Source organism: Marmota monax, unplaced genomic scaffold (genome assembly GCF_021218885.2).
Source record: "Marmota monax isolate L192 unplaced genomic scaffold, Marmota_monax_Labrador192_F-V1.1 WCK01_AAM20220418_F8-fsc00195, whole genome shotgun sequence".
NCBI lineage: Eukaryota > Metazoa > Chordata > Mammalia > Rodentia > Sciuridae > Marmota > Marmota monax.
Genome location: NW_026691979.1, coordinates 1,168,778 through 1,196,620, shown reverse-complemented (window position 1 = coordinate 1,196,620; position 27,843 = coordinate 1,168,778). Strand labels below are relative to the sequence as shown.

The window sequence follows — 27,843 nt, the reverse complement described above, 5'->3', positions numbered from 1 at the left end:
TATAATGAAAACTACAGAACACTAAAGAAAGAAATGAAAAAGACCTTAGAAGATGGATAGGTCTCCCATGCTCTTGGATAGTCAGAGTTAACATTGTCAAAATGGCCTTACTACCAGAAGTGTTATATACATTTAATGCAATTCCTATTGAAATCCCTATGACATTCTTCATAGAACTAGAAATAGCAATCATGAAATTCATTTGGAAAAATAACAGGCCCGGAATAGACAAAATCCTCATTAAGAAAAGTGAAGCAGGAGACATAATAATACCAGAGTGATTATTATACTACAGAGCCATATAACAAAAACAGCATGGTATTGGCACCCAAACAGACATGTAGACCAGTGGTACAGAATAGAGGACACAGAGACCAACCCACATAAACGCAGTTATCTCATACTAGACAAAGGTGCCATAAACATACCTTGGAGAAAAGATAGCCTCTCAACAAATGGTGCTGGGAAAACTGGAAATCCACATGCAGAAAAATGAAACTAAACCCCTCTCACCCTGCACAAAACTTAACTCACAGTGGATCAAGGACCTAGGAATTAGCCCGGAGACCCTGCACCTTCATCATGTAGGCTTAGGATCTGAATTCCTCAATAAAACTCCTAAAGCACAAGAAATAAAATCAAGAATCAATAAATGGGATAGAATCACTAAAAAGCCTCTTCACAGCAAAGGAAACAATCAAGAATGTGGAAAGAGAGCCTCCAGAATGGGAGAAAGTCTTTCCCCCTGCACCCCAGATAGAGCACTAACCTCCAGGACACATAAAGAACTCAGAAAACTTAACGCCAAAAAACAAATAAATGGGCTAAGGAACTGAACAGACACTTCACAGAAGAAGAAATACAGATGGTCAACAAACATATGAAAAAGTGTTCAACTTCTCTAGCAATTAGAAAAATGAAAACTAAAAATACACTGAGATTTCAGCTCATTCCAGTCAGAATGACAGTTATCAAGAATACAAGTATGAAGTGTGGGCAAGAATGTGGGGGAAAAGGTACCTCAGACACTGCTGATGGGACTGCAAAGTGGTGCCAACACTCTGGAAAGCAGCATGGAGATTCCTCAGAAAACTAGGAATGGAACCACCATCTGACCCAGCTATCCCACTCCTCGGTGTATACCCAGAGGACTTAAGACCAGCATACTACAGTGACACAGCCACATCAATGTTTATAGCACTCAATTCACAATAGCTAAGCTATGGAACCAACCTAGCTACCCTTCAACAGCTGAATGGATAAAGAGAATGTGGCATTTATATAAAATGAAATATTAGTCAGTCATAAAAAGAGTGAGTTTATGACTTTTGCTGGTAAATGGATGGAACTGGAGACTATTGTGGTAAGTGAAATAAGCTAATTCCTAAGAACCAAGGGCTGAATGTTCTCTCTGATATGCAGATACTAACACACAATAAGGGTGGGGAGAATAGAAGTTCACTGGATTAGACAAAGGGGAATCAAGGGAAGGGAGGGTGCAGGAAAAGGAAAGACAGTGGAATTAATCAGACATAACTTTCCTATGTTCCTATATGAACACACGACCAGTAAAACTTCACATCATGGACAACTGTAAGGTGGGAAGTTATTTTCCATGTAGATATGATATGTCAAAATACTCTCTCCTGACATGTGTATCTAGAAAAAACAAATTAAAATGTTTCACAAACTTAATAAAAACCACAACCTCCTTTTGGAGCAATGATTTCCATTGATGTGTCTATTCATTTCTCAATCAACTAATAGTACCCAAGTTCCCATGTCCCAGGACATGCCCTGAGGACCCACCTCGTGCCCTGCGGCATGCTCTAAGGAAGACCAAGGGTGGACTAAAGAGGGGAGGGAGCCAGGGAGCGACGGAGACAGGCTGGTCAGAAGGCCCAGGTCTCACCGAGGCCAAGTGTGCCCAGGACAGGCCAGAGTAAGTGTCAGTGTTCACAACCATCAGAATTATGAATTACTTAAAAGTAAAAACCTGAGAGTTAATAGCTGAATGTTAAAAGATTTTAATAAACCTATAATCAATATAATATACAATAAAAAACTAATAATGCAATACTATCTTTTCACGTTTAACGTTTATATATTCTTTTTCTTTTTTTTTTTTGGTATCAGAGCTTGATCTCTGGGGCACTTAACTATGGGCCACGTCCCCAGTCCTTTTCTGTACTATATATAGAGACAAGGTCTCACTGAGCTGCTTAGTGCCTCACCAACTTGATGAGGCTGGCTTTGAACTCATGATCCTCCTGCCTCAACCTCCTGAGTTGCTGGGATTATAGATATACACCACTGTTCCCGCCTAAATTTTATATATTCTGTTTAAACTGTGCCACAACCTGAAGAACATCTTCAAAATTGTTCAAAAGAAACTGACCATGACTGAACCACAGAGACAGATTGGAGTAGGTAGAGAGGTGGCCACCTCATGAGGGTGCACGCGGCCCCGTGCCTACCTCGTCATCACCCGGCTGATCTAATTCTCATCAAGAGTCCTCTGGCGATTTTTCAAACAACTTCCTGTTCTCAAGTTCTCCTGCCAAAGTTTTGCTGAGCCCTGACCCTCATTCAGTTTATGATGTCATGTGACAGGACAGGGCACATTTGTGTCAGCCTGCTTCTGCAGATGAGGAGTAGGTCGTGGGTCACTCACCGTAGCCGATGGGCAGGGAGATCTTCCAGGTGCAGTCCAGGTTGTTGGGGTAGGAGCCGGGGAAGCCGGGGCTCAGGATCACTCCGCCCAGACTGGTCAGCGTGCCTCCACAGGTGGCTGTAAAGGGGACAACAGCTGTGAGTCTCAGGGAAGCCACTCCCTCCGAGTGTCACATGCCACAGCTCTGTTTGACCTGCCAGGAAGAGTGGCCTTCTGCTGGGAACGCAGCGCAGGCCTCAGCTGCTGGGGCTCAGCTCCAGGTGCAGGGCCCACCTTGGAGGACCAGGACTGTCTTCCAGGATGCGCCTCCTGGCCTCTGAGGACCTCATGGAGGTCTTACCCTCAGTGGGGTGCGTGTCAGCAGGCCTGGAGGTGGCTGTGGCTCCTCAGCTACGACTCGGGGGTGGCCTCAGTCACTGTGTATCACTAGCTGCATGGGGCCTGCTCTGCTGGGACAAAGGAGCCCCACCCTGTCACAGCCACCATCACAACCCTCAGCACAGCCCTGAAGCCTGCAGCGAAGATTTCCCCATGTGACAGACCATGAAGCCAAGCCTTGAGAGAGTCGGGCCAGGCCTCAAGTTCTAGCAGCCCAGCCACAGGGTTCCAGCCCTGTTCGCTCTCCCAGGACCCTCCAGGGCACCAGCCCCCCTGGCCCTCAGACTTCTTCCCAGTTGGGGACACAGCTTGCAGCCACCACTCTCCCCAGGAAATCGGGTGTCTGTGATGGGTGTGACAGGTGTGTGCACTTGGCCTGCCCTGCTGGCTCGCGGGCTCGACTACATGTGTGCGATTTGCCTGTAAAGAACACGCTGACTTCACAACACACAGGCCAGGAAGGTTGGAGCCCTGGAATCTGGCACTTGGCCACCTGTGACCTGCAAACACCAGCACTGTTCTCTGGATGCCTCGCCTAGCCCCCAGGGCCTGCAGGGGCCTTGGGTTTGATCATCCAGGTGAGCAGACCCCCCAAGACGACAGATTGCACGTGAGAAGCAGGTGGAAGTCAGGCCTCCTGCGTCTGGAACTGCTCGAGGCAGGCTCCTGTCCTGGATTTCAAACACGTTAAGAAACGTAAAGGTCTCTTTTTGTGGTCTGAGTCCTGACTCCAGAGAAGGCCTCGGCAACGTCCACCCACCGCGGTTCAGAGCACAGGCTCTCCACAGCCTCTCCACAGCCTCTCAAGGCCACTGTCCGGGGCCAGCGTCTGGGGCGTGAGTCTGTGGGCTCTGCTGAGGGTGCTCCAGGGGAGCAGCATCCCTCCCCTGGGCCACTCCAGTTCCAGGAGAGGACTCATGTCCAGCGACAGGGAGGACATACATGAAAAGTGACAGACTGATGACAGAAACAGGAAGGCAAGTGCTCATCAGTGACATGTCTTGAAGACCCACTTGATTCCAAGCATAATGAAAATGAAGTCCTGGTGATGGTAGAAGACAATGACCTCTGAGCTGGGGAGGGACAGGGCCACGCGGGAGCATCTGGCTCACAGCCTGGGTGTCACTCTCAGCACCTAGGACGGGGTAGAACACAGGCCAGGTGCTAGTGTGGAGGTCACTGTGGGGCCCAGAGGCTGGGGCCGTCTCCTGTTGTGCGGGAAATCGCCAGCTGTGTGGGAACTTGGTTGCAAAAGCTGTGATGCTCTTACTCTTGCTGCCCATTGGAAACTAGAAGCCAACGAGGAGCCTGAAACAGAGTTCCAGGGCCTGGCCAGTCCCTGCTTCCTGCCATCTGAGAGCTCCACCGTGGACTGGGCTGTCTCCTACAGGCTCAGAGGCATTGTCCAGCTGCAGTCCGCTTCTCGGCTCCCCTGTCACCTTTGGTGACCCACCTCCTGCCTGCTCTCAGCAGCCCCCCCATGTCTGACCCTTGCTGTGGGTAAATAGCACACTTAGAATCATTACTAAACACAGTGTTCCTAAAGGACAAGGCGTTTATTTTAAAAAACTAGAGCAGGATCTCTGTGTCTCATTTGTGCAGGTTCCTGGTGTTTTGGTACTAAAGGCACTGGCCATGCCCTGAAGACCCCCAGTGTGAGAAGCCTCCTGCCACCTATCCTGGTGCAAACCCCCAGCTCGGCTGCAGAGCCCTGGCAGACTGCCTGACCTGCCCCGGGCTTGTTATGACATTCACGATGGTCAGTGTCGGTGAAGCTCTGAGAACAGCGCTGAGGAGGCCAAGCCTCCGAGAACATCTGTCCGCAGAATCTTAACTAGCATCCTGATGACAAAGAGCTAGCAGGATGGTTCCCAGGAGCTAGGAAACAAACACCACCTCTCACAGACTTTGACTCTGATGTTCTGGAGCGTGAACAGACCTTAAATTAATGTCTGCAAACCCCTGGGATCGCTCATGTCTATCTTTGAGGCTCATCATGGGTCATGTTGACTTTTTAATGAAAACCCATTCTCCGTACCTTGTAAAAAAGCGGCTCGGTTCAGAACAGCTACACTCCTCATCCCCATAAACTGATAAGAATTCAATTTGACAGATGCCTTCAGCTGGGAACCCAGCATCCCGTCCCTGTAGCCTGACCCAAAGGTGAGCTGCTGTGCTGCTGGGGTATCCTGCTAGGCCCCCACTGCATTATGTCATTATCACCATGTGACAAATGCTTTGGAGAGGTGAGGAAGTGCCCCGCATGAGCCCCCAAGGGGAGGGGGCAGCCGTGTGCCGCTCCACGCTCCGGGGCCAGGGTTTCAAAGGGTCACCTACCTATGCACAGCGGGGACGGGTAGTTCCACCTACGAACAGTTCCTGGCATGCAGGAAATGTGGGAGCGGCCCTGTGGAAGGAAAGAAATGACTCTCAGGGAGGGATACCAGAGCATGGAAGGATGGAAGGTCTCTAGGGCAGCTAGACTCTCTTTGTCCCTTTTGTTTTAATTACACAGGGAAAAAACCCCACAAATCACAAAGTCTGTAGATATTGGTTGATTAGTAATGAATCGAACATCTTGAATCAACGCGGAAGTCCATGGTCACTGCCCTCCTTTTCACCAAAAGCAACACCTTGACACGTCCTTTAAAGGGTGATCTTTCCTTTCAGCCCTTTTCAGGATGTGTAAAAGATTACCTGAAGTGGGCAAATCATGTCTTTATTTTTTTCATCTTGATCATTTCTTGCTTATGCTCTGAGAGGCTGGAAGCAGGTGGGCAATCCTAGGAGTGACCAGGAAGGTGAAGAGTGGGCAATGCCCGGGCTGCACATGTGCAGGTGACCTCCAGCCACCTCAGGACTTCCATTGGCCACCTGTGAGTGTGGTGGAGGTGACTGCAAAACCAGCCTTTAATTCGCATCGAGTACTCCCAGCCACACTAGGGGCACAAGGAGCAGGGGTCATTGCGCAGTTCCCAACCGCGAGCCCACTGCCGGGCCAGAAACCCTTCGTCCTCAATTCAGGTCGGAAACTTATTTCCTCCTATTTCCTGATGTTAAAAGAAGTCGTTCCAGTAACGGAACATAATGTTTGTTTTCAAAGAAGGTATTCTGGAAAATATTTTTGTTGTTGATGTTTGTGTTCTGTTTATTTATTCTGTGATCCATTAAATTATTTTAAATAAGTCACATCCTAAAATATGGATAAATATAAAGGGCTACAGCCTTTAAAGGAATTTATTGAAGAACAGCAATGAAATAGTCATGGATTCCCAGTCTAGGTCTTAGTCTGCTATTGATTTTAGTATAAACATTTCAAATGAGAAGTCCTTACTGAAATTTTTATAGTAGATCAAAAACAAGACCATTTCCATGTATCAATTCACTAGATTTTATCCAAATTGTTTAGAAGACCACTAAAGTAAGACTAGAGGGGACAGAGATCCTAAGTCATTCAGAGATCCAGGATTTACTCTCTGTGGGTGAGGTCATGCTTGATCTCACTGGGTCCACAAATTAGAGACAGCTTGTGAGAACCACACAAAGTACAGTGCTTTTCATAAATAGTGAGCAATTTGTACATGATGTTGCTCCAAATATATAAGTGTGATAGTAAAATGATGTTGCAATTTAAAAAGTAAAAATCTAGAATCCTCTGTTTCCACGGAAGCGTGTGAAAGACAATAGCGTGCAGACAGTCATGCTCCATGCTACTTCTATGAAGAGGAAAACAACTTAGTTTGCATTTGAAAAGCAGAGCTAACAAGCAGTGCGTCCACAGGCCTGTGTGTCCAGCAGCATATTAATCAACACATCCTGAGAAAGCCCTGTAATAAAGAGGTCTTGTTCTCCAGGGCCATAAAACATGGCTGGAGAAAGAATGCTAATCAACCAGAGAGGCCCATCCTCAACAGCCAAAGGAGGTCGACTCCAGCAGGCTCTCAGGGTGGGTTTTCAGGGAGACGAGGGAGCAGTGATATTCAGATCGTATCAGTCGAATATATCGCAGGCCAAAAGAAGGCACAAAATGGCCTGTGGTGTAGACAAGCGTGCCTCTCTAATAAGACCAATTCTACACATTGTCACATGCATGCTGGAAGCTTGTCTCCAGGAGCCAGCCGGCACAGCCCTGCCGTGCATGGTGAAGGGCATGCGGGAGCTGATCTCCAGGGGCTGTACTCAGCGTCCCTTGCAGACACTGGACTGCTGCTGCTGCCACTCTGTCGGCAGAGTCCGAGCAGTGAGTACCGCCCCCCAGGCCTGCACAGGAGAGCTGTGGCTTGCTTTTACGAAGGTAGTGCTGCATGTGGATAGGTGCTCCCAATGGCAGCAGAAGTTTCCTTTTACTGAATGAAGCTTGTGCATGTTCATGTGAATGTCCTCCAGCTCCACCTGCACCCTGTGTGGCCACAGGGAGGCTGACGGGTCCTAACCTGAGGTCTTGGTTGAAACCACTCTCAGTGACACATACAGTGGGCACTAGAGCTTGCTCCCTGCTGCCACCTGATGCAGTGCACAAGACGATAACCCAACATACGTGCAGAAACTGAATTCTCCAAACAGTAGCATCACATCACTGCACGTTGTCCCCAACCCTTTCTGATGCTTATTCAGGCTGCTTTGTTCAATGAGGAACGAAACATGGCTAAAAGAAATGTCCTTGAAAAACTAGCAGCTTCACTGTTATAAACACACAACAAAACGTACTCTATGATCTGAATTAAAGGGAGGAGAGTAGAAAGATCAGTAGGCTTAGCCGTGTCTCCTAGACTTTGGACCACACGTGTCAATAATCAATGGTTATTGCCAGCAGGGAGAATCATGTAGAGCTATGCAAAGTAACAGACACTATTTTGGGAGTAAGTTTCCCAATGATTAAATCAGAAAACGGGTAATAGAAAACTGACTATTCTCTCTATAAATTTATAAAATGTTTATAAGGAACTTTTTACAAATTTTTTTATATAAAATCTATAAAAAGTTCATAGCAAAACTGTTACTTGTTTCCCCTTTCTCAAACATTATCTAAGTTTACTGAGGGTCTCAATCACCTGGCAGTAAGCTGGTATCTAATGGTGACTTAGGGAGCTGAGACATGGCAACATGGCACCAAAGGGAACCAGTACAGGGCTGCACACCCACCCAGCAACTGGAGCCAAGATGGGATTTTAAGCACATAGTGATGCTACTTTGCTCCACAGAATTTTCTCTGCATAGTTTCTAGAACATGTATTTTGAAATTAAAAAAAATGTGAAAAATAAATAGTGCTCTGTGATACAGAAACTATTTCCAACGATACCATGGATTACCAACATCCAGGGCTTAATGCTTGGTTTAATTAGCTCAATTCACAAACCGAGAAAAGAAAACTAAATTAGCTCTCTGGGCTTCAGTTTCAACTGAACGGTCCGAGGGTTTCCGTATTGACGCTCTGTGTCACAAAGACTCAGAGAACGCTACCTGCAGGGTGTACCCGGGCTCACACTGGAAGGAGAGCACGTCGTTCACCAGGTACCGGTCTCCAATCCTGATGCCGTTGCTGGGGAGCGCTGGCTCTTGGCACGCAGCGAGACCCACAGCTGCAGAAACACAGGGACAGGAAGCAAGCAACTTAAGAACTTTCCTACTATCTGAAAAAGAAGGGCTGTTCTTCTATTGCTGTCCTCCTGTGAGAGCAATAGAAGCTTTAAAGCTTTTCCTGGTTGTTTGACCAAAAGGACTTCAAGTAACTGAGTCGAACTGCAAGCTAACTCTTAAACATCACTTTACTTCATTTCCACCCTGCAGCAAATCAAGGTCTTTCTTTAATAAAACGAGCACAAAACACCCCACTTCTAACATACACATAATTTAAAATATTGTGTCCTTAGGAAATGACACCCCTGTGACATGCCAACCAGTGGCCTTGCTCTCTTGTCTTTTGTGTCTCACACATGCTTAAGGGTCCTTATGAAAACACTGAGGTGTGAATCTGGGAGCTCTCTCCTCCAGGAAAAGAGAAGCTGAAAACAAAGCCTTATGTTCATCTCCACCTAGGACTGTCTCTTTCTCACTCTTGTCTTTGACCTACAACAACAAGAATCTCCTGGAGGGTCTGCTTTCAGGTACTCAGGACCTGTATTTATATCCCTCAGGTGTGATCTGACCCTAACCATAGACAAAAATTTCCTTCACTTAAGAACTCACAGCTTCAGAAACAAGTGCTCCCTATAACATAGGAATTGAGCCTATAATATCAGATAAATTAACTCTAAGCATTATTTAGCACTGATGCCCTCTCCCATTCAAAATATCATCATGAGAATAAAGAATACATTGCTATGAATATCACAGAATAAAAGTGCAGTTTTTTGGTGAAGGGGTTAAAATTTTCATGTATAAGAACAAGTTTTGAGGATCTAAGTGTGCAGCTCAGATGACGACGGAGGTGTTACTGGCTGGTTGCGAATAACGTCTTCCATTCTTCAGTGTGTCTTGGAGAAGTGGGAGAAAGGTCTTTGCAGAGGAGACCAGCTCACTGTGCTTTCCACACCCTTGGGTTCCTGCTTGGGTCTGGTTCTTATCAGGAGCATGCACACATTTGTCAGCTGGCTGATCCGCTCGGCTCTGCGGCAGGCAGCTGGGGTGGGGGCGGGTGGTGAGGACTGCGGCCAATTCAGGGGCAAATGCCAGTAGGAAATGGGGGAAGGGGTGCAGCTGGGGCAGCTGCTCCCTGTGCTACCCTCCCAGGCCACTGCCCCCGCCTGCAGGGCTGTCCATACGGCGCAGGATGCACTGCTCTCTATTCAGAGCTCAGGTAAAATCCACACAAGTTCAAAGATAAAATGATGATGAACTTCAAGGGGAGCAGCAGCAAGCGTGGGCCCTGGTGTCCCTCCCACGGGGCTCACTCATGGAGGGCCAGGTCTGTCTGCAGAGGCTAGGCACAGCACAGGACAGAGGAGGGGCTGCGCTGCCTCCGTCAGCAGCCAGGGCAGTGGCGGTGCTCTGATCCTCAAGGGGACCTCACAGCCAGCACCCTGCATCCCACACCACGCCAAAGCAGAGGCTGGGGTGGCCGCGTGCAGGCGGATTGACCCGGCTCCTCGACATGCTCTTATCCCTGACCAGAGCTGCACGCCCAGGGGTTCCACCCTCACAGACCAGGGTCACTTTCCCATCCCCAGAGGAACAGGAGTGGGAAGTGTCCTCGCCTCCCCCTGGGCTGGCCACCTGAGACACCTGCTGTTGAGCCTGGCCATCTGTGGCCTAGATAAACAATCTAAGCCCTGGAACCTGGTGATTCCTCGTGGGAGAGGGGCAGGAGGTGCTGAGATGCTTTCCTAAGGGAAACTGACGAATCCAGAAAGGGCGTCCTTTTAAAAGCACTCAACACCATGTGCTTCACACAGCACTGAGTTTCTGATTAGAATTCAGAACACTAAAAATATGACACTAAAAATATGACATCACATCTGCATCATTTGGGACACTTCAAATGGACACTATTCCTAGACAGGACAGAGGGCAAAGAATATCAAGAATATAAAAATGTTCAAATTGAAGGGAGGAATATTTTGAAATTAAAAAAAAATGACAATTCAATATTAAATTCCAGTTACTAAATTCCATCCCTTTTACATGTATGACATAATTTGTTTTTACATAATTAGTACATTTGCTTATGTATGAAAAATTCATGTATATTGATGTATACATAATCATTGTACGCTAATTTATTTTCATTTTCTCCTTCCTTAAATTTTATATCTAAGTCTAATTCATCTTCTGAAAAAAAAAACAGTTTGTCTATTTCTATCCCCATAGGAATCATACTAAATTTTTAAAATAAAATAATAACAAAAAATCATTTAGTTAGAGTGTACTGTGGAGTGACTCAGGAAAGATGTGGGGACCATGTTCTTTGAGATCTGGAAGAAATGATCATTCTTTGCTACCTTCTCCAGACTCACCACATGCCCCTTAGATGTTAGAACTCAGAATACTAAGAGCTAGTATTTGTAGGAAAATTGTTTAGTAATGTCATTTAACCTGTTATTACTTCACTCAGAAATTGAGTGAAAAATGGGTAAGGATGTGACAGAGCCCACAGGTCCCTTCATCTCTTGTTAAGAGCAGTAATCTGCTGCGGCCCTGGGCACAGCTCCAGTCTCCGCAGGCCGTCCTGCTTGGGTGGCCAACATGGGCGCCCGTCCTGCCTGGGTGGCCAACATGGGCGCCTGTCCTGCCATGGGTGGACCAACACGGGTACAGGTGGCAGAGTGAAGTCAGAGCAAACTGGGGCACAGAACCAGCCCCTGCTTCACAGCAAGGTGTAAACACGCCGCAGAGAGAGGGCAGCCATGCACCCACCAACCCAGGCAGAAATCAGGACGGAGGGAGGTCATGCAACTGCCAGCAACATGGGAGATGGCACTGAGGGACAGGAGGCCTGGGCTGAGGACAGCTGGCAAAGAGACGGGCCACGCAGGCTGTGCTCCATCACCTGCCACTCAAAATGTGCAACGAGGAGAGCGTGGAAGGCAGGCGTGACTGTGAATGTGCACTGGAGGCAGGCTAGTGTGAGTCCTGCTTGCACGTGTTACCCTCTGAAAGCCTGAAGGGAGAGTGTTCTTTAACAATCTCGCTTTGACGCCACTTTCTGGAAGAGTGACATTGCAGTGGTGTCTCATGCTGGACTGTGCATGTTGGAGCTGCGTAGTGACAGGGAAACCCTGCACCGTTATCTAAAGGCATTTATGTAGTCACCAGCACAAACACAGAGACACAAACTCCAAGCCCTCCCTGGAAGACCATGGGAAAGCCAAGACAGTCTTGCACCAAGGTCTCAGGAGCAGACAGCCAGGAAGGGCCAGCTGTCACGTTACCAGCAAACGTGCCACTAGAAATAACACAATGTGTAGTTCTGTGAAGTCACAGGCACCTGGGCCTTACGTCAGATATGAGAGAGAGTGTGCAGAACACAGTGTTCCTTTAGAAGGTGGGTCACCGCTGCCTGATGCTGCATCTCCGAGTGCCCAGACTGCACAGGGAAGCAGAGTAGAGCGGACTCTCACGGAATCTGAGGTCTGCAGCCTCCGCTGGGACAGCAGCAGGATCCAGTGGGCAGGGGCCCTGTGTGCCACTGTGTTCTACAAATCCTTGTTCATAGAAGTATTTTCTACTCATGTCTGATGTTAAAACTTGGGCATTTTAAATATGCTGATACATAAACTTGCAATTAAATTTAGAATGCAGCAAAAGAAGTCTTTAAACCCCATGAATCCAGCCTGTGAAAGCAAAGAATACAAAACAAAGCCATTAAAAAGATGAGTGTCCTAATTTGACCAAAAATATAGTTTAATGGCTTGACCTACCACTGATCATAAGTGTGAAAGTTGTGACTCAGAATATAACAATAAGTCTCATCAGTTCTCTGGAATCTATTGTAGTCATTATACTAATCCCATTAGACAAAATTCAGAGAATGGTTCACTTAAATCTTGCAAATGAAAATGATTTGGAAACACATGATAAACATGCAATTTTTATCAGATACTTAGAGTAGGATAAACAGGATCTTTCTAGAAATCAAGTACCAAAGTTACTCTGGGCGATTTTTCTCAGCAAACCATTGTCCTCATTTCTATTGAAGTTTTTAAACTTCACACATTAAAAACAAGATGGTAGCCAGGTGTGGTGGTGCGTGCCTATCATCTCAGAGGCAAGGACAGGAGAATTCCAGGACAGCCTAGCAATTAAGAAAGGCCCTAAGCAACTTGGTGAGACGCTGTCTAAAAACCAAAAACAATCAAGCAAACAAAACCCAAGCAACAGCAACTAAAATTCAATATGCTGTTCTGCCTAGAGAGCGCAAAACAATAAGTGTAATAACCGAAGGTAGAGAAAAGCAGACCCATGCAGAGTCGGTGCTGGAGTATTTGGCAGAAGCAAAGAAGTCACACACATGCATGTACACACACACGCATGCATCTGCTCACACATGCATCTGCTCCCACATGCGTATTCAGCACATAGGTCTATCATCAAAACACCACATGAAATGCCAAAGGTTTTTCTCTAATCCAAAAAGGAAAAAGTCATGCTGACCACATTCTTTATTGTGACCACAGCTGGTTCCTGACTTAACTGGTTCAATTTCAGACCTTCTTACCTTAAGGTGGTATGAAAGCAATATACATTCAGTGGACACTGGGCTTGAAGTTTTGATTTTGATCTTTCCCTGTGTTGGTGATGTGGGGTAAGGTGATGGCTGTCATGAGGACAGGGAGGGTAGCCTCGGTTCCCACCTAGCTGCACACTCCTGAGGGTGAACAGCCAGCCCGCCCCAGGGCCCTGCTGCTAAGCCGTGAGGCTATGTCATCTGGTGCACCACCAGAATCTGGGATTGAGATGCTTTCAACCCATGGAGGGCTTCTTGGCTGCAGCCCACTGTAAGCAAATGAGTGCCTGTGCTAAGGAGCCATTTTTTTTGCAGAAGAGAAGTAGCTAACTACTCCTCTTTCTTTAGATACATATAGGCTTGGTACACCCAAGAGAGCAGTGCCCAAGAGAGATGAATTCCATACACTCATGATGTAAAGATTGCATTAAGGTTTAGGCTGTGCAGGAAGACAAGAGGGAAATTGCATTTCACTTACGATGACCCCATGAGCTTGACAGACGATGTGCCTGAGTCACATAGACACAGACATAAACGTGTAACCCCGTATCCTCAGACTTTTATAACACATTGTTTAATGTGTCAAAAATCTCCATTACAACACAAATTTTCTGTAGAGAAAATTCATTGAAAAAATAGGATCACAAGAGAAGAAGAGAAAAAAAAAAACCTACTGTTTTACTTGTTGTCTGAAGTTTAGAGTCTGCGGCACGTGAGGTTGTTTTGTTTGTAAACCGTTGGCAGGTCCATCACACGTGATAAATGCTACTTCTATTTCTTCCATTTGTTGGACGGGAAGATCTCTTAACCCAGGGATTGTGTCAGTGAAATGATAAAATGTGTTTGGAGGAAATTGAGTATTTACTGTGTCCCTCTGGGGATTCATAAACTAGAAGAGGATTTTAATGGCACCAGGTAACCCTGTAGAAATGAATCCTCTTACACTTCACAATCCCAGGTTTGCAGCATTTCTTGGCTCACGGGAGCAGGGTGGTCTCTGTAACACCCCATGACAGCATGGTGAGGTCTGCTCTGCAGAACACCTGAACAGCACTGAGCAGCCCAGGTCCCGCCGTCATGGGGAGAAAGTAGGAGGTTCATGCTGGGCCACAAACCCAGAGCCAGCATCTGCTTGCCCAGGTCTCTGGAACTGCTGCAGGTGGCGTTTGCCACCATCACCAACAGCACAGCCCTGTCCACAGGGTGAGAGCTGGTGCTGGGCCATTGGTCAGTTTCCCTACCTGTAAGACCACAGAGGCCCTGGATATGAAAGGTGTGGCTTATTTTCTTCTTCTTAGTGCTATGGGCTGATTGTGTCCCTCCGAAAGCCACATGTCAAAATTCTTACACCCCATGCAATGATGGCACTTGGAAGTGCAGCCTTTGCAAAGGGGGAGGCGCAGATGGCACCACGGTGTGGGGCTGACCCCATGATGGATTGGTCATACCACAAGGAGAGAGGACAGACGTAGACTGCCCACACACGTGCTCCAGGAACCGTCACGTGAGGGCACTACAAGGAATCCACCATTAAAACCCAGGAAGCAGGACGTGGCGGGAACCCAGTCTGCCAATTCCTTGAGGTTGGCCGTGCAGTCCCCCGGGCTGGGATGACCGACACCTGCTTCTGGAGCCTCCCCTCTGGGGTGCGCGGTACATGAGCCAAGGAGAACAGGTGCACACTCATACGCAGGATGGAAGAAAATAATTAATGATGGATGGAAAGATGATAAATTTGGTTAAAAAGAATCTCAGCCATTAGCTGAAAAACTATTTGGGCTTTGAAATAATGTATTCTCATAATTTTTGTTAATACAAAAATACTGTGAATTTTTTTTTTTTAAGTATGCTGGGGTTGAACTCAGTCCTGCTCTGCCACTGAGCTGCTTCTTCAGCCTTGTTCATCTTTTACTTTGAAACAGGATCTCTTAGAGTTTCCCAGGCTGGCCTTGAACTTGAACTTGTGATCCTGACTCAGCCTCCTGGGTCATTGGGATTAGAGCCGTGCACCATGGTGGCAAGAAAAACAGGTTGTTCTTTAGCAACACACTTCACTTTAACAAATAAAAATGAACAGATGGACCTCCTCAGAGAAATGTTGCTGGACACACCCCTCTCCTGTGGTGGACAGTGGATTCTGTTTCACATGGGGACAGAGTGCTGACGCCCACGTGCAGGGCAGGTATCATGTTTTTATGAGGGGAGTGACTACTAGAGATACAGCTGTGTCATTCTCTTAGCCAAACACTTACTCAGGACAAATTCCAGTAGCTCGTAGTTCCACTTAAAATGTATAGAGAGACATGTGGTTCAGGAAACTAAGATCATCAGATCTAGTGAGAATTTTCACATGTCAAACACTAGGCTTAAATTTTTCCTCAATTACACAAAAAACAAATCTGACCATGCAGCATTTACTGTCATTTCTAGGGTTTCTGAGTGAAAGGCCCATTGTGTGTTTGAAATGATGACAAAGCTGTGGAGTTTTTTAAGTGTTTTTAAGTGTTTTAATTAGTGTATCCTATATATCAATGGGAAAAATACAAAACAAACTGAAGAGATTTAACACATGCCACTAAATGTACTTTTAGTGAAAAAAGTACATTTATATTCATGCATTTTTGATTCATAAAACAAAGAAAATATTAAACATTTGGATTTAATACTCAGGAGGCCCAATGTTCAGATAAACTGACAAACATTTGTTGGAATAAAGTCTTTTTAGTATAATTCATACATAATTCTAATTCATTTTCTTTGTTTTAAATGTTCTGCAACTGGATTTACAGGCAATGTCCCATGCTCCAAATCTAGGCATGCCTGTTTATGTCTGTACTATCTATAGATAGACTAATGTGTGCATTCTTACATTTCCAAACAGCCATATTGTCAGAAGCCATTGTAAATGAAAGATATTCATATCAAACAAAATGTGAAACATAAAACATTGAATTCTAACAGTATTTAAGTATATTCTGAAGAACATAATTTCAAAAATTTAACTGTATATTCAAAACAAAAAATGCAACTGTGTACAAACATCCATGCCAAGCATATTCTGTTAGCCAATTAAGAAACTGATAGCACAACCATGAAAAAAATACATATAAAGATATATATATATATATACACACACACGCACACACACACACATACATACATACACATTCTCTCTCTCTCTCACACACACACACATATGTGTGTGTGTGTGTGTGTATATATATATATATATATATATATATATATATATATAAATATAAATTTTTTGCTATTTTCTTTAGTATCAATCAACTTTTCTGGCTTTTCAATGGTTCAGGTCACACTTTTTAAAAGAATGTCAAGTCTGGGAGAGACATCAAGAACATGGCACAAAAGCAAGTAGTGACAGTGTTCCCAGTGAAGACATTACTATAACATCAAGGCATTCATGAACCCATGTGAAATACTCAATAAGAAACCAAAATGCCCTGTACCCCAGGTGAGTATGTAGCTACGCTCATTGGAGCTGGCAGGAAAATTCTTGCATTCACTCATCTTCTCCAGAGAGTGTAGCATCCTTGGGAGAGAACTTCCAATTTCAAACTTGTCTCTGGGAAGCATATGTCCACTGATCTGACTTTTGGGATATCTACTTTAGTGACTGGTATCTGTCTTTCCTGAGTCTAAGTACTGCAGGAACTCAGTGGTGAGCACTGTTATCAATGACTACAACGTGGCTTGGCCAGGCACCACAGATAGACAAGAGTGGTAGCACCTGCAGAGAAACTGACACCTCTTTAATTAAGCAACTATATGCACAAAGAGAACATGGCACACACCTAGAAAAGGATTGAGGAGCCACCATAATCTCTAGCAAGGATGACTGAAAGTCTTCCCTGTAAATATCAGACAACAACATCTGGAAGAATTGCTGATTTTTCAAGTGCTAAGTTCAACCATGTACTTAAGATGATATATACAAGAAATAGGGAAGCATGGTATAATCAAAGGAACAAATTAAATACCCATCAACTGTCTCTAAATGGAGATATGTGAATGACAAGATAATTCAAAACAGCTGTCTTAGGATGATAAATGAACTACAAGAGAGCACAAATAAAAACTTTAATGCAAATAGGAAAGCAATGAAAATGAATGAGAACGTCAACAATGAGATAGAAACTATGAAAAATCAAACATTCTGGAACTGAAGAATACAATAACTGAAATGAAAAGTTCACTAAAGAAACACTGCCAGAAACCTAACTCCATAGAAGAAAGAATAAGCAAATTTGAAAAGAGAAATTTTAAGATTGGGAATAATAATAAAAGAAAAAAATAATTAAGGAAAGTGAAGAGAACAACATTCAAGAAGAACATTAGCATTCTGGGAATTCCAGAAGAAGAAGAAAATGAGAAAGGGACAGACAGGGCATTTGAAGAAATAATGACTGAAAACTTCCAAAATATGAGGAGAAAATTGGATATATATGTTTAAGAAGCTCAAAGACTTAACCAAAATAAGTCTAAAAATAATTGCACCAAGACACCTCATAGTGCACAAGACACACATGACTTTTCTGTAAAGTCTCAGAAAATCAGAATTTCAAAAGCAACAAAGTAAATCATCACATACAAGGAAGCTCCTGTTGGGTAATATGTGGATTTCTCAGCATAAACCTGGCTGGTAGAAGACAGTGTGTTTATCTGTTCAAACGTTTACAGGAAAAAAATAAAAAATCTTGCTGACCAAGATTTGCAAGTCTTGCATCCAGAAAGACTGTCCTTCAGAAACAAAGGAAAACCCAAGACTGTCCCAAGTAAAGGAAAGCTGAGTTTATCACCCTTGACCTGTTCTACAGGAACTCAGGAGGGGATCCAGAGGGGAGGAAATATTTCCAAACTCATTCTTTGAGGACTCTATTATTCTACACCAAAACATCACACACACACACACACACACACACACACTCACTCACACAACAGACCCATACCCTGGTGGACACTGATAGCACTAGAACACCAAATGCAGCAGTACATTGAGATGACCGCACAACATGGTCAAGTGCATACATCATGACCACTCGGAAAGCAAGAGCTTGAATAGAAAATGGTCTACAGAAGATACACTAATGGCCGAGAAGCACACAGAAAGACATCATGACCAAACAGCCATGAATTCTAAAACTGGTGAGAGCATTAAAGAATGATCACAGCAGAACAAACCTCATTTTCAAATGATCACAGTTTGTCTCTGATGTGTTGTGTTTTAGCATGTGGGTCCATTTTACAAAGGGTCCCTGTAGGATGACCCTTCAGGTGACCCCTCTTTGGACACAGAGGGTGCTTAGGTGCACGGACGTCAGCTTAACCCTTGGTCAGCACTGCCATACTGTGCCTCTGTAGTCACACTCACAAACCCACAAAGCTGCTGTGACTTAGCTATTCTGCTTTTCCATGACACTCTGCCATTTCCACTCCAAGACTAGACTCACCTGAACAAAATAACATTTAATGAAAGTAAACTTACTAGATAACTTAACCTACAGAACCACAATTATAATTGTTACATGGCAAATCTGGTTCCTTGCCGGTCTCAGAACCACGCAGATTCATGAACAGACTAGAACTACCAAGCATTTCAGGTCCTTATGTACGTCCTTATGTACGGCCCACATATAGCAGTCGGTGACACACAGGAAAGTGACATAGACATTCAGTAAGAACACACCACGGGCAGCAGGTAGAAACCCACAACCAAGGGAAAACACACTCACACACAGAATAAGCCAAAGGGAGGTAAAAAGACCTGTGCTACTTACACCAGAAAATTTGATCCATTCCTCCATTTTAAAGGTTCAATAATAAAATTACAAGATCCAATAAAAATCAAATTAAAAAATTGGATATTTATAAAAGTTAAATTTGAATAAAAACCCTCGTTTCTCTATTACGCACCTTAGACACAGATCCATAAGGGAGAATCGGAACTTCCACCAGGAGGCCCGTCGGCTCCCCCACCGCAGCCTTCAAACCCTCCTGTCCGCCATGCGGGCCTGAAGTGGGCTGTGGCTGCTGCCCGCACGGACCTCCGGCCTCCCTCCTGCTGACCTTGGACACTGCTGGAAACCCTTCCGCCTGCCACCTGCTCCTGGAACCCAGTGCCTGGCACCAGGCCTGCGCACCCTGCTCCCGCCCAGTGCTCCTTCCCGTCTCTGCTTGCTGTCACCTGGCCCCTCTAGCTTCCTAGTTTCAGGAGTGTGGCCGGCTCCTTCCTCCTGGGGCCTCTGAGAGGGGCTGTCCTTGACCCACCGCTTTCCTACGTCTTTGAGGCTGGCTGCTCATTCCTTCACTGTGCAAGGAGCAGCTGAGACCGAAGGCCATCCTGGCCCCAGAGCCCTCTGCTGGTCTTCCAGATGTTTAACTTGACATGGGCAGAGACCACATCTGTCTGTCGGCCTTGACACGACTCGATGTACAGAGTGCAGAGGGTAGAGACCAGTGCAGGAGAGATGCCCAGATAGCTGGAGAAGAATAGATGTCACCCACAACATCCACCAGGGCAACGGGGCAATGCCGGGAGCAGTCACCCAGATCAGACCAAGGGAGCACCTGTACACACTTGTGCACACTGGGTCCAAAAGCAAAATGAGTTCTCTCTCCCATGCACACAAAGCAAAATGAGGCCCAGCGAGTCCCAAGAGCAGATGTACCAAGGACACCTGCTGGTGTCCAGACTCTTCCTCCCAGCAGGCCCTGCTCCCAGAGGAGCCACGGGAGGACAGGCAGCAGGTGCATCTCCAGGCTGGTGACTTTCTCAAGTGGGCAGTGACCAGGAGGCCCAGCTATCACAGGACAGTTATCACAGAAAGCCCTCTCAGTCCCCTCACTTAGGACGAGAGTCGCACATGGAACCTGGTGATGAGTCATTAGCAATGCACCTGCAACTTTTAAGTACTTTTAAAATGCCACACATCACCGGGAGGAGTTTTGTTGGTCTTTTGTGTTACATTCAACACAAAAATAATCCTGAGGGGTAGACTTTACATTCTTTACAGTCTCTGAAATCTCTGTGGGGTCAAAACAGAAGCCAGATTTTACTTTACTTGAAACATTTCCATGATCTGCAGTGCAGTTAGGATAAGTGGGGTGCCACAAATAACTATTGATGGATGTTCACGAAAGCAGTTTAGGTAGGACAGAGGGACGCATTCTTTGTCAAACTGCAAAGTTAAAAGGAGGTCTTAAGGGATTTTTTAAAATAAAATAAATTCACTGTCAATATATAAATAAAAATATAGAATTAACAGATTCATCGTTAATATAGAAATAAACATATAAGGGACTTCATATGAAGTGGCTGAGAAGATAACTTCATCCACCATGGAATGAGCCCCCGATTACGGCGTCCCTATGTAGGGAGTACTGAGCTGCTTTCTCTGGGCTGGAACAAGAGCCCTGCACATGTGTCCAGGGAACAGCGAGGGCCAGGGGTGTTACTCAGGCCGACCAGCCAAAATGAGAACCAAAATGAGAAAAGTCTATATAACGAATGTCGTAGTAAAGTGTCATTAATGCACACACTAATAATTTGCATATATTTATAAAAATTATTATAATCATGGAGGACTAGACCAAGTTGTGTGTACTTAATTATGATAACATCCTGCTAAATATATCTAGTGCTTTTTATTTCAGAAAACTTAAGGAATTTTCGAGGATTTTAATCCCCTTTTAAAGTACTTCCTTCTGAATGCTTGTTTTGGGATGAATTCACAAAGAAACTGAAATGCACCAGATCCCTGGGAACAAGCAATAAGAAGGGTGTTTTAAAAGCACCCCACAGGAAGCAGGACTTCATGCTGGTGGCAGTCTGTTGACAGGCTCAGTCACCAACTTAGCCACCCCAGGAGAAATTAATGCAGCACACTCTGTTCCCAGTATCGCATCGAAATGTCTAGAGGACTGTCAGGTAAAGGCCACCTTTGCATATTCTAGGAAACCATTTTTGAAGATTATTACAAGTACCTTTTAGTATACAGAACAAGAAAGGGTAACTAAGCTAACTAGTCTCTAAATCACCATTTAAAAAATTTATTTAAATAAGTCCTGTTTGATTTTTTGCATTCTTGGCCATAGAAGTCAAAGGTAAATTTAAGGCCTAATAATAGCGATATTTTTAGTCTGGGTGGATAATACTTTCTTTTTTTTTTCTTTTTTTTTTTTTTGTTTCATTGCCTGTAATTGTTTTAGTTAAAATAATTTCCTCGTTGTGCACATATTTTTTTAGTTGGACTAAATGCCTTAGCAGAAGACAAATTGTCATTTTTTAGAATCTAGGTGGTCTTATTTTTTTATTCATTTAACTGTATATCTTTGGGGCAAGGTTTTACTGATGCACGATATACCACATTTTTCAGTGCAAACCTAAATGCCAACAACAAAAGTGCACGAAGGAGGACTTAATCATGAGTAAGTTTGAACTTACACTTGAAATAGTAATATTATCTCAGGCTTCTCAAGATAAATTAATGAGTAAAAATAAAAGTCTGGGGCTGGGCTATAGTTCAGAGGTAGAGCACTTGCCTAGCATGTGTGAGGCACTGGGTTCAATTCTCAGCACCACATATAAATAAAGAAAGGAAATAAAGATCCATCAACAACTAAAAAATATATTTAAATAAAATAAAAGTCTGTATCAATAAGGCACAAAAGTAAAATATTCCATACTCATTTTATAATGATTAATATTAATTTAACTAATAAAAATTAACGTACTGAACTTGCAAGTATGGCAAGGATGTGAAAAAATTTTAATTTAATCTTTTATGTCATCCAATTCAAACACTGAAAGAGTTGCTACTTTGACATTTTTTCTAATTTTCTCTTTTTCACGGTAATTAGGGATCACTGATTTCACGGTGCAGTGTGAGCCTGGCATGTAACCCCCCAGGCTGTCGTGCTGCGCAGGGTCCCGGGCTCCAGGCTGGTGCAGCGCGCACGGTCCAGGCTCTCTTCCATCTGCAGGACCTGCTGTCCAGGGCCCAGACGCACGCGGGGCGTGGCCTCCACACTGCTGGGCTACAGTCAGTGCTGGGTCACAGCTTAGCTGACATCCATCCTGCACAGTTGCTTGTCTGTTTACCAGCTTTCCAGGCCAGTGACACACCCTGTGGACTCTAGGAATATATGTTAACTCCTTCGGTTTTCCCAGGAGTGAATTCTGACTGGAAAATAACCTCTTCAGAAAGACCATGAGAAGAAAAGCTTCCTCGTGAAGAGTGACCTTGGAGCCTGCTTGACTCACTGCTGGCACTAGACGGACTAGAACTGTGACAGGCTGCGTGAGGTCAGGTACACTGGTGGGCTCACAACACTACCTGCAGATAGATGGGGTGGATGGTGCCCTCCGACCCAGGGCACAGACACCTCCTAACTGGCAGGGCAGAGCCACATACAGCTCAACCAGAGCACAGTTCACTTTCTTCAAAAGGCTCAAGCATGAAAAACGGGGCTACTAAACTTGCCTGCTGCATACGGATCAGAACAGAGGGCGTCTATTGCAAGCCACCTTGGAAGAGCCACCAGCTCCCCATAGATGGAATCATGGCATCTAGAGTTTGTCTGTATTGTAGAGGTTCTTAAATTTAATTCTGTAGTATGTCTCTGATTTTTTTCACAATTATGATGAAACAGCACTACTTAAAAGTTAGGTGTGAGTTAGATGATAGACGGATGGATAATATCACTTAAAAACAGGCACTCAAGAAACACTTCCCAATGGTTAACTTAAAAAAAAATATTTTTAGCATTCATATAACTATCCTTAAACTAGAGCAATTTTAAATCTCTGAAACCCCAGGAGTAATTTTAAAATCCACTAGAGCAATTTTAAAACCCCCAAGTCAAAAAAAAAAAATCTTGAACTAGAGCAATTTAAAAATCTCATCCATTTGGGACACAGAAATCTGCAAAATGAAACATCACTCCCACCTCAACAATGAGAAAAGGCCTGACCCTAAGATCACAGCTCGTCCGGATCCCTCAGGGTGCTGAGGTTGCAGGTACCCAGGTGACCCCGATTCTGAAGAACAGCCCCTCCAGGAGGAGGGGACACAGGCTGACCTTAGGGCAGAGCACAGAAGAGGGCAGAGACTGGCTCAGCGGAGCCCACAGCCCATGGCGGGCACACAGAGGGGTTTGCTCTTCCTTGAGGGACCCCGCTGGGTAGTCAAGGAACAGCGCCTCGACCCCAGGACGGGGCTCTGTGAACCACAGGCACTTCCTGACCCTCAGAAACAGAGCTGCCGGTTCCTGTGAAGGAGACAAACCCGTCACCTGGGGGCGTGTGCGGGGCCTGCAGGCAGCTCTGAGCAGGGAGAGCAAAGCATCTCCACACCCAGGGACGTGGCAGGAAAGCTGGCAGGAGCTCAAGACCCTGTGACTGCTCCAAAATCGAGGTCTCCTAGCACTTGGGACTGGCAGGGAACTTCCACCCAGGCCAGCCTCAGGTGGACTTTGGCAGCCTTGGCGGGGGAGGGGGGGGTGGACGGGAAGGCTGAGAGAACCCCGTCTTGATCTGCAGATTCTACAGGACAACACAGTCAGGAAAAGCCCAACTCAAAGGACTCCCTGAGCCCAGCGCGCATAGCAGGTAGGAAGTGGCAGCAGCAATTCTGGGGGAGGGGCAGGCTTGGGAGAGAGACTGGCTCTGCAGAAAAGGTATCAGGGACTGGAGGCTGAAGGTCAGGCACTTAGCCCCCAACCTCGGGCACTTAGCCCCCAACCTGTGCGATCTCACTGCCAGAGGGTCAGAAGAGGCCGTGCCCCACGTGACCACAGCAGCTGCAAGACCCTGGCCCAGCTCAACTCCCGCCTGGCTCCATGCCTCAGAGCACAGAAGAGGCTCACTCAGCTCAGGCTGCACACAATCCTTGGGGGTCTCCATGGTTCTAATGGCGTCCAGCTTCAAAGAAAGACGGAGATGTGCAAAAACAAACAAAAAAAAAAACAGAAAGAAAAAGAAAAGAAAAAAAAAGAAAGAAATGACAATCCTATGCAGAGAGATAAAGCAAGGGATAGAACCAAATTCAGAGCGTGCTCACGAGAGGGAAGATCAGACATGGATGTTAATATAACCATGAAAATTATAGGAACGATTCCAGTGGAAAAGATGCTGATGTACCTGAAGGGAAAGGGGCAATTTTGGTAGAGAGATGGTAAAAACAAGGAAATCAAATGGAAATCCTGTGGGGGAAATCCTCCAATGAGAGACGAAGGTCACTTTTAAGGGACTGGTTAGCAGAACTGATGCAGCTGAGGGAAGACCAAGTGCTGATGAAGACAGGTCAGTGGCAACTACGTAAGAAAAACAGAACAGCAAATAAACCACCGGAACCCCTGGGAACTGTGCGGCAGCATCTGTGCCGTCACTGTCCCAGAAGAGGTAGAGGAAGAGAACTGGAAAAAGAAACATTTTGGAAAATAGTGGCCAAGAATTTTTTTTATAAATAAAAGACATCAAATCATAGATGCAAGAACACCAGAGAACCCAAAGCAGGAAGAATATCACACACACACACACACACGCACGCACACGCACACACACACCCACCTAGACACACCATAGTCAACCTGGAAAAATGACAGATACACCAAAAGAAACCTTGAAGGAACCAGAGAAGAGGGTCAGGGCATGCGCGCAGGGACTAGAGCCGACTTCTCATCATCCACTCTGTGGTGAGAGGACCAAGAAGAAACAGCCAAGCACTCTGAGAACAAAGGCACATTCAGCCAAGACGTTCATTCCCAGCAAAATCTCTCCCAGAAATGCAGGTGGAATCGTGGCTTTTTCAAATAAGGAAGATTCGCTGCCAGCAGACCTGCACTAAAAGAAATGCTAAAGAACATTCTTGAGACAGAAAACCCTCACACAGAAACTCGGATGGACCCTGTCTGTGTCTGTTCTGCATAAATTACAATGAGAAGAGAGTTATTCGCTCCCAGCTATGGGGTCTGGAAGTCGCGGGCTGAGAGAGCCGCATCCGATGGGGGCTTTGCAGCAGTGCCATCCGCAATGGAGAGACAAAGACAGGGAGAGAGCAAGCGAGCAATCCCACCCCCTGGAAAAGCCCCATTCCCATGATGAGGGTGTCAATCCATTCATGAAGACATGACCCCAATCACCTGCCCTTAGGCACCCTTCCCCACACAGCTGCACTGGGGACCAAGTTTCCAAACCATGAGCACAGGGTGGGGGGGACACGTTGAGGCCACAACATACACAAGCAATGAGGAGCTTCAAAGATGGCAAAATTGAAGGTAAATATAAAAGTTGGGTTTTTTTTTTCATTTCTAAACTTTCTGAAAGATCATTGAGAATATAAAGCAAAATATGTTTTGTGGACATTATATAACATAAGTAAAAATAAAATGTAGGCCACCATTAGCATAATGGAAGGAGGAGACAGAGCAGAAGGAGAGAGTTAAGGGGAGGGCAGAAGCAGAGGGCACAGGGAGAGGGCAGAAGGAGAGGGTCAGAGGGTTCCTTCCTATGGTTTTCACCATGTGTGAGAAGGGCCATCAGAGACTGTGGCTTTAAACTCCAGGAACCCCTGGATGTCCTAAGGATCTGCTCTAACAGGCCCACAGTGGAGGTGTGTTTGTTAACCCTAGAGCCGGCAGAGAACAAGGGAAGACAGACAAAAATCGGTGGGCACACCAAGGCCTCCAGTGTCAGGTCACGTATTGAACCTGTGCTCCCCCAGACCCCACTGGAATCACGACGACCCCACAATGTCATCCCCGTCTTGCTCCCTAGCAGCAAGTTCCCTGCTGGGCACATTAGGTCAGGGTTTGGAATTTCCAGAGTAAACCAATGTCACTTTGTCCACATATCTGCACACTAGAATCTCTAGGTATTTGCTATCCTTTGGTTTGGTTGATTCTCTTCAAAAACAAGACCAGACTGAGTGTGGTCCTTGTGTTCCTTCTCAGATGTCCCGTGAAGCTGCTCAGTGCGAAAGGACAGATAACTGGTAACTGAAGGACATGGTAGGCATTCAGGGATCCCAGGGCTCCAGCTCCCACCTGCACCATGGGAGCTCCCAGAGAATCTGCACACCTTCCTTGGAACCTTCCTGCTCTGTGTGTTCTAGCCCTTCCCTTCAAGGGAAGCTGCTTTTGTCTGGGCAATTCCCCAGCATCACGTGTGAACCCTGGCCTGCTGTGCTCAGGCTGGGCTCGTCTCCAGGTGAGAACACACTGCTGCTCTGATGGCAGCCAGTGTGCAGCGGCCATCACTCACACCTCCAGAGCTGGACCACTGGACCTCCACCGTGGACTCCGAGCATCATAGACCTTCACACGTTTCCATCTTCTGCTGACGTGACATCTGTGGCCTCCCCCTGCAGGGAGGCTGGGACTCCACTGAGGGGCTCAGTAAACAGTGTTCCTGGCAGACGCTTGCTGTGCCCACGCCTGTGCTCAGACCTTGGCAGGGTGATGAGTCGGGCAGGTGAAGGATGCTCTGGGTTCCCTTAATCCACCCAGAAGTGCAGAGAGGTGTGGAAGGACTATGGGCAGAGCTGGGGGAGGCTCCAGGCAAGCCCAGGCATCAAGCAGACACTGATGGTTATATCATATCTTGTATTTATATATATTAATATATATATATATATATATATATATATATTAGTGAAAAACATGAGTTTAGAGATCTGTAGAAGGTAGATGGTCAAATATACTGATGAATTTAAAACAACAGATACTCTTTTGGTGACATAGTGTCAACAGTCTTATGTCGTTTGATGCAGATGTTAGTAAGATTGATTCTACAAACACATCATAACATCCATATTTCAAACTGCCTTGAAGGGTTAGAGCAGAGAACAGACTTTTCTTAATACCCAGTGACATGAACTCTCAGCATGGTGTTAGTTAGCCTCGAAATATAACTGCTTGAAAAAGAAAATCACAACTAATGTGTCATTTTGTTTGGCCAAATTAAAAATGCTTTAAGTAATTAAACAAGATTCTGGATTCTCAAGCAAGGCTTTGGATTCTTGAAGGTGGCACATTTCAGTGAGAAATAGGCTAGTTCCTCAGTGAACTATACTGACTAGGAATAAAGTAAAATGTAGATAATTACACTGGGGGAGCGGAATCTCACATGAGTACTAGATAATAGTGTAGAATAATTATAGACTAATTATTTTACTAGCATGTCACCTCATGAAGAATGAATGAAAAGCCAGAAACCATAATACAACTTGGGATGGAGAAAATCATTTACCAATTATAAAATTCCTAATATATTAATTAATCTATCAACACTATCATAAATAAGGTTTACGTTTTCCTATCTGTAGACATTGGCAAAATGTATCAGACAGCAGATTTTTCCAATCTTATTCTACATAAATAACATCCCCAGTATCCTTTTATACTGCCACTAAAGCATTCCTACTCATATAAATTAGAATGAACTTGCATGCAAATGCCTGTAATAAGTAGGGAAATTTAACCAGAATGTGAAACAGGCCTGTGGTTTGTGTCTGGTTCAGAATATTTATCACCAGCTGGAAACAGCCTTTCCAAGCATGCCTGCACTACATCCTGAAAAACGTTTGTCTCAATTCAAAAATCACT

General features: G+C 45.3%; 1 protein-coding gene across 2 annotated transcripts in view; it reads right to left on the bottom strand.

Moving 5' to 3' along the window:
• The window catches only part of Csmd1 (CUB and Sushi multiple domains 1), a 1,167,250-nt gene that overhangs the window by 149,242 nt on the left and 990,165 nt on the right, over nt 1–27,843 (bottom strand). For both annotated transcript variants that reach the window (XM_058580132.1, XM_058580135.1), the window contains exons 36-38: nt 8,514–8,632; nt 5,390–5,459; nt 2,675–2,791 (exon numbers count right to left, since the gene is read on the bottom strand). In XM_058580132.1, the coding sequence (XP_058436115.1) occupies nt 2,675–2,791; nt 5,390–5,459; nt 8,514–8,632 (306 nt within the window). The remainder of the gene's footprint in view (nt 1–2,674; nt 2,792–5,389; nt 5,460–8,513; nt 8,633–27,843) is intronic.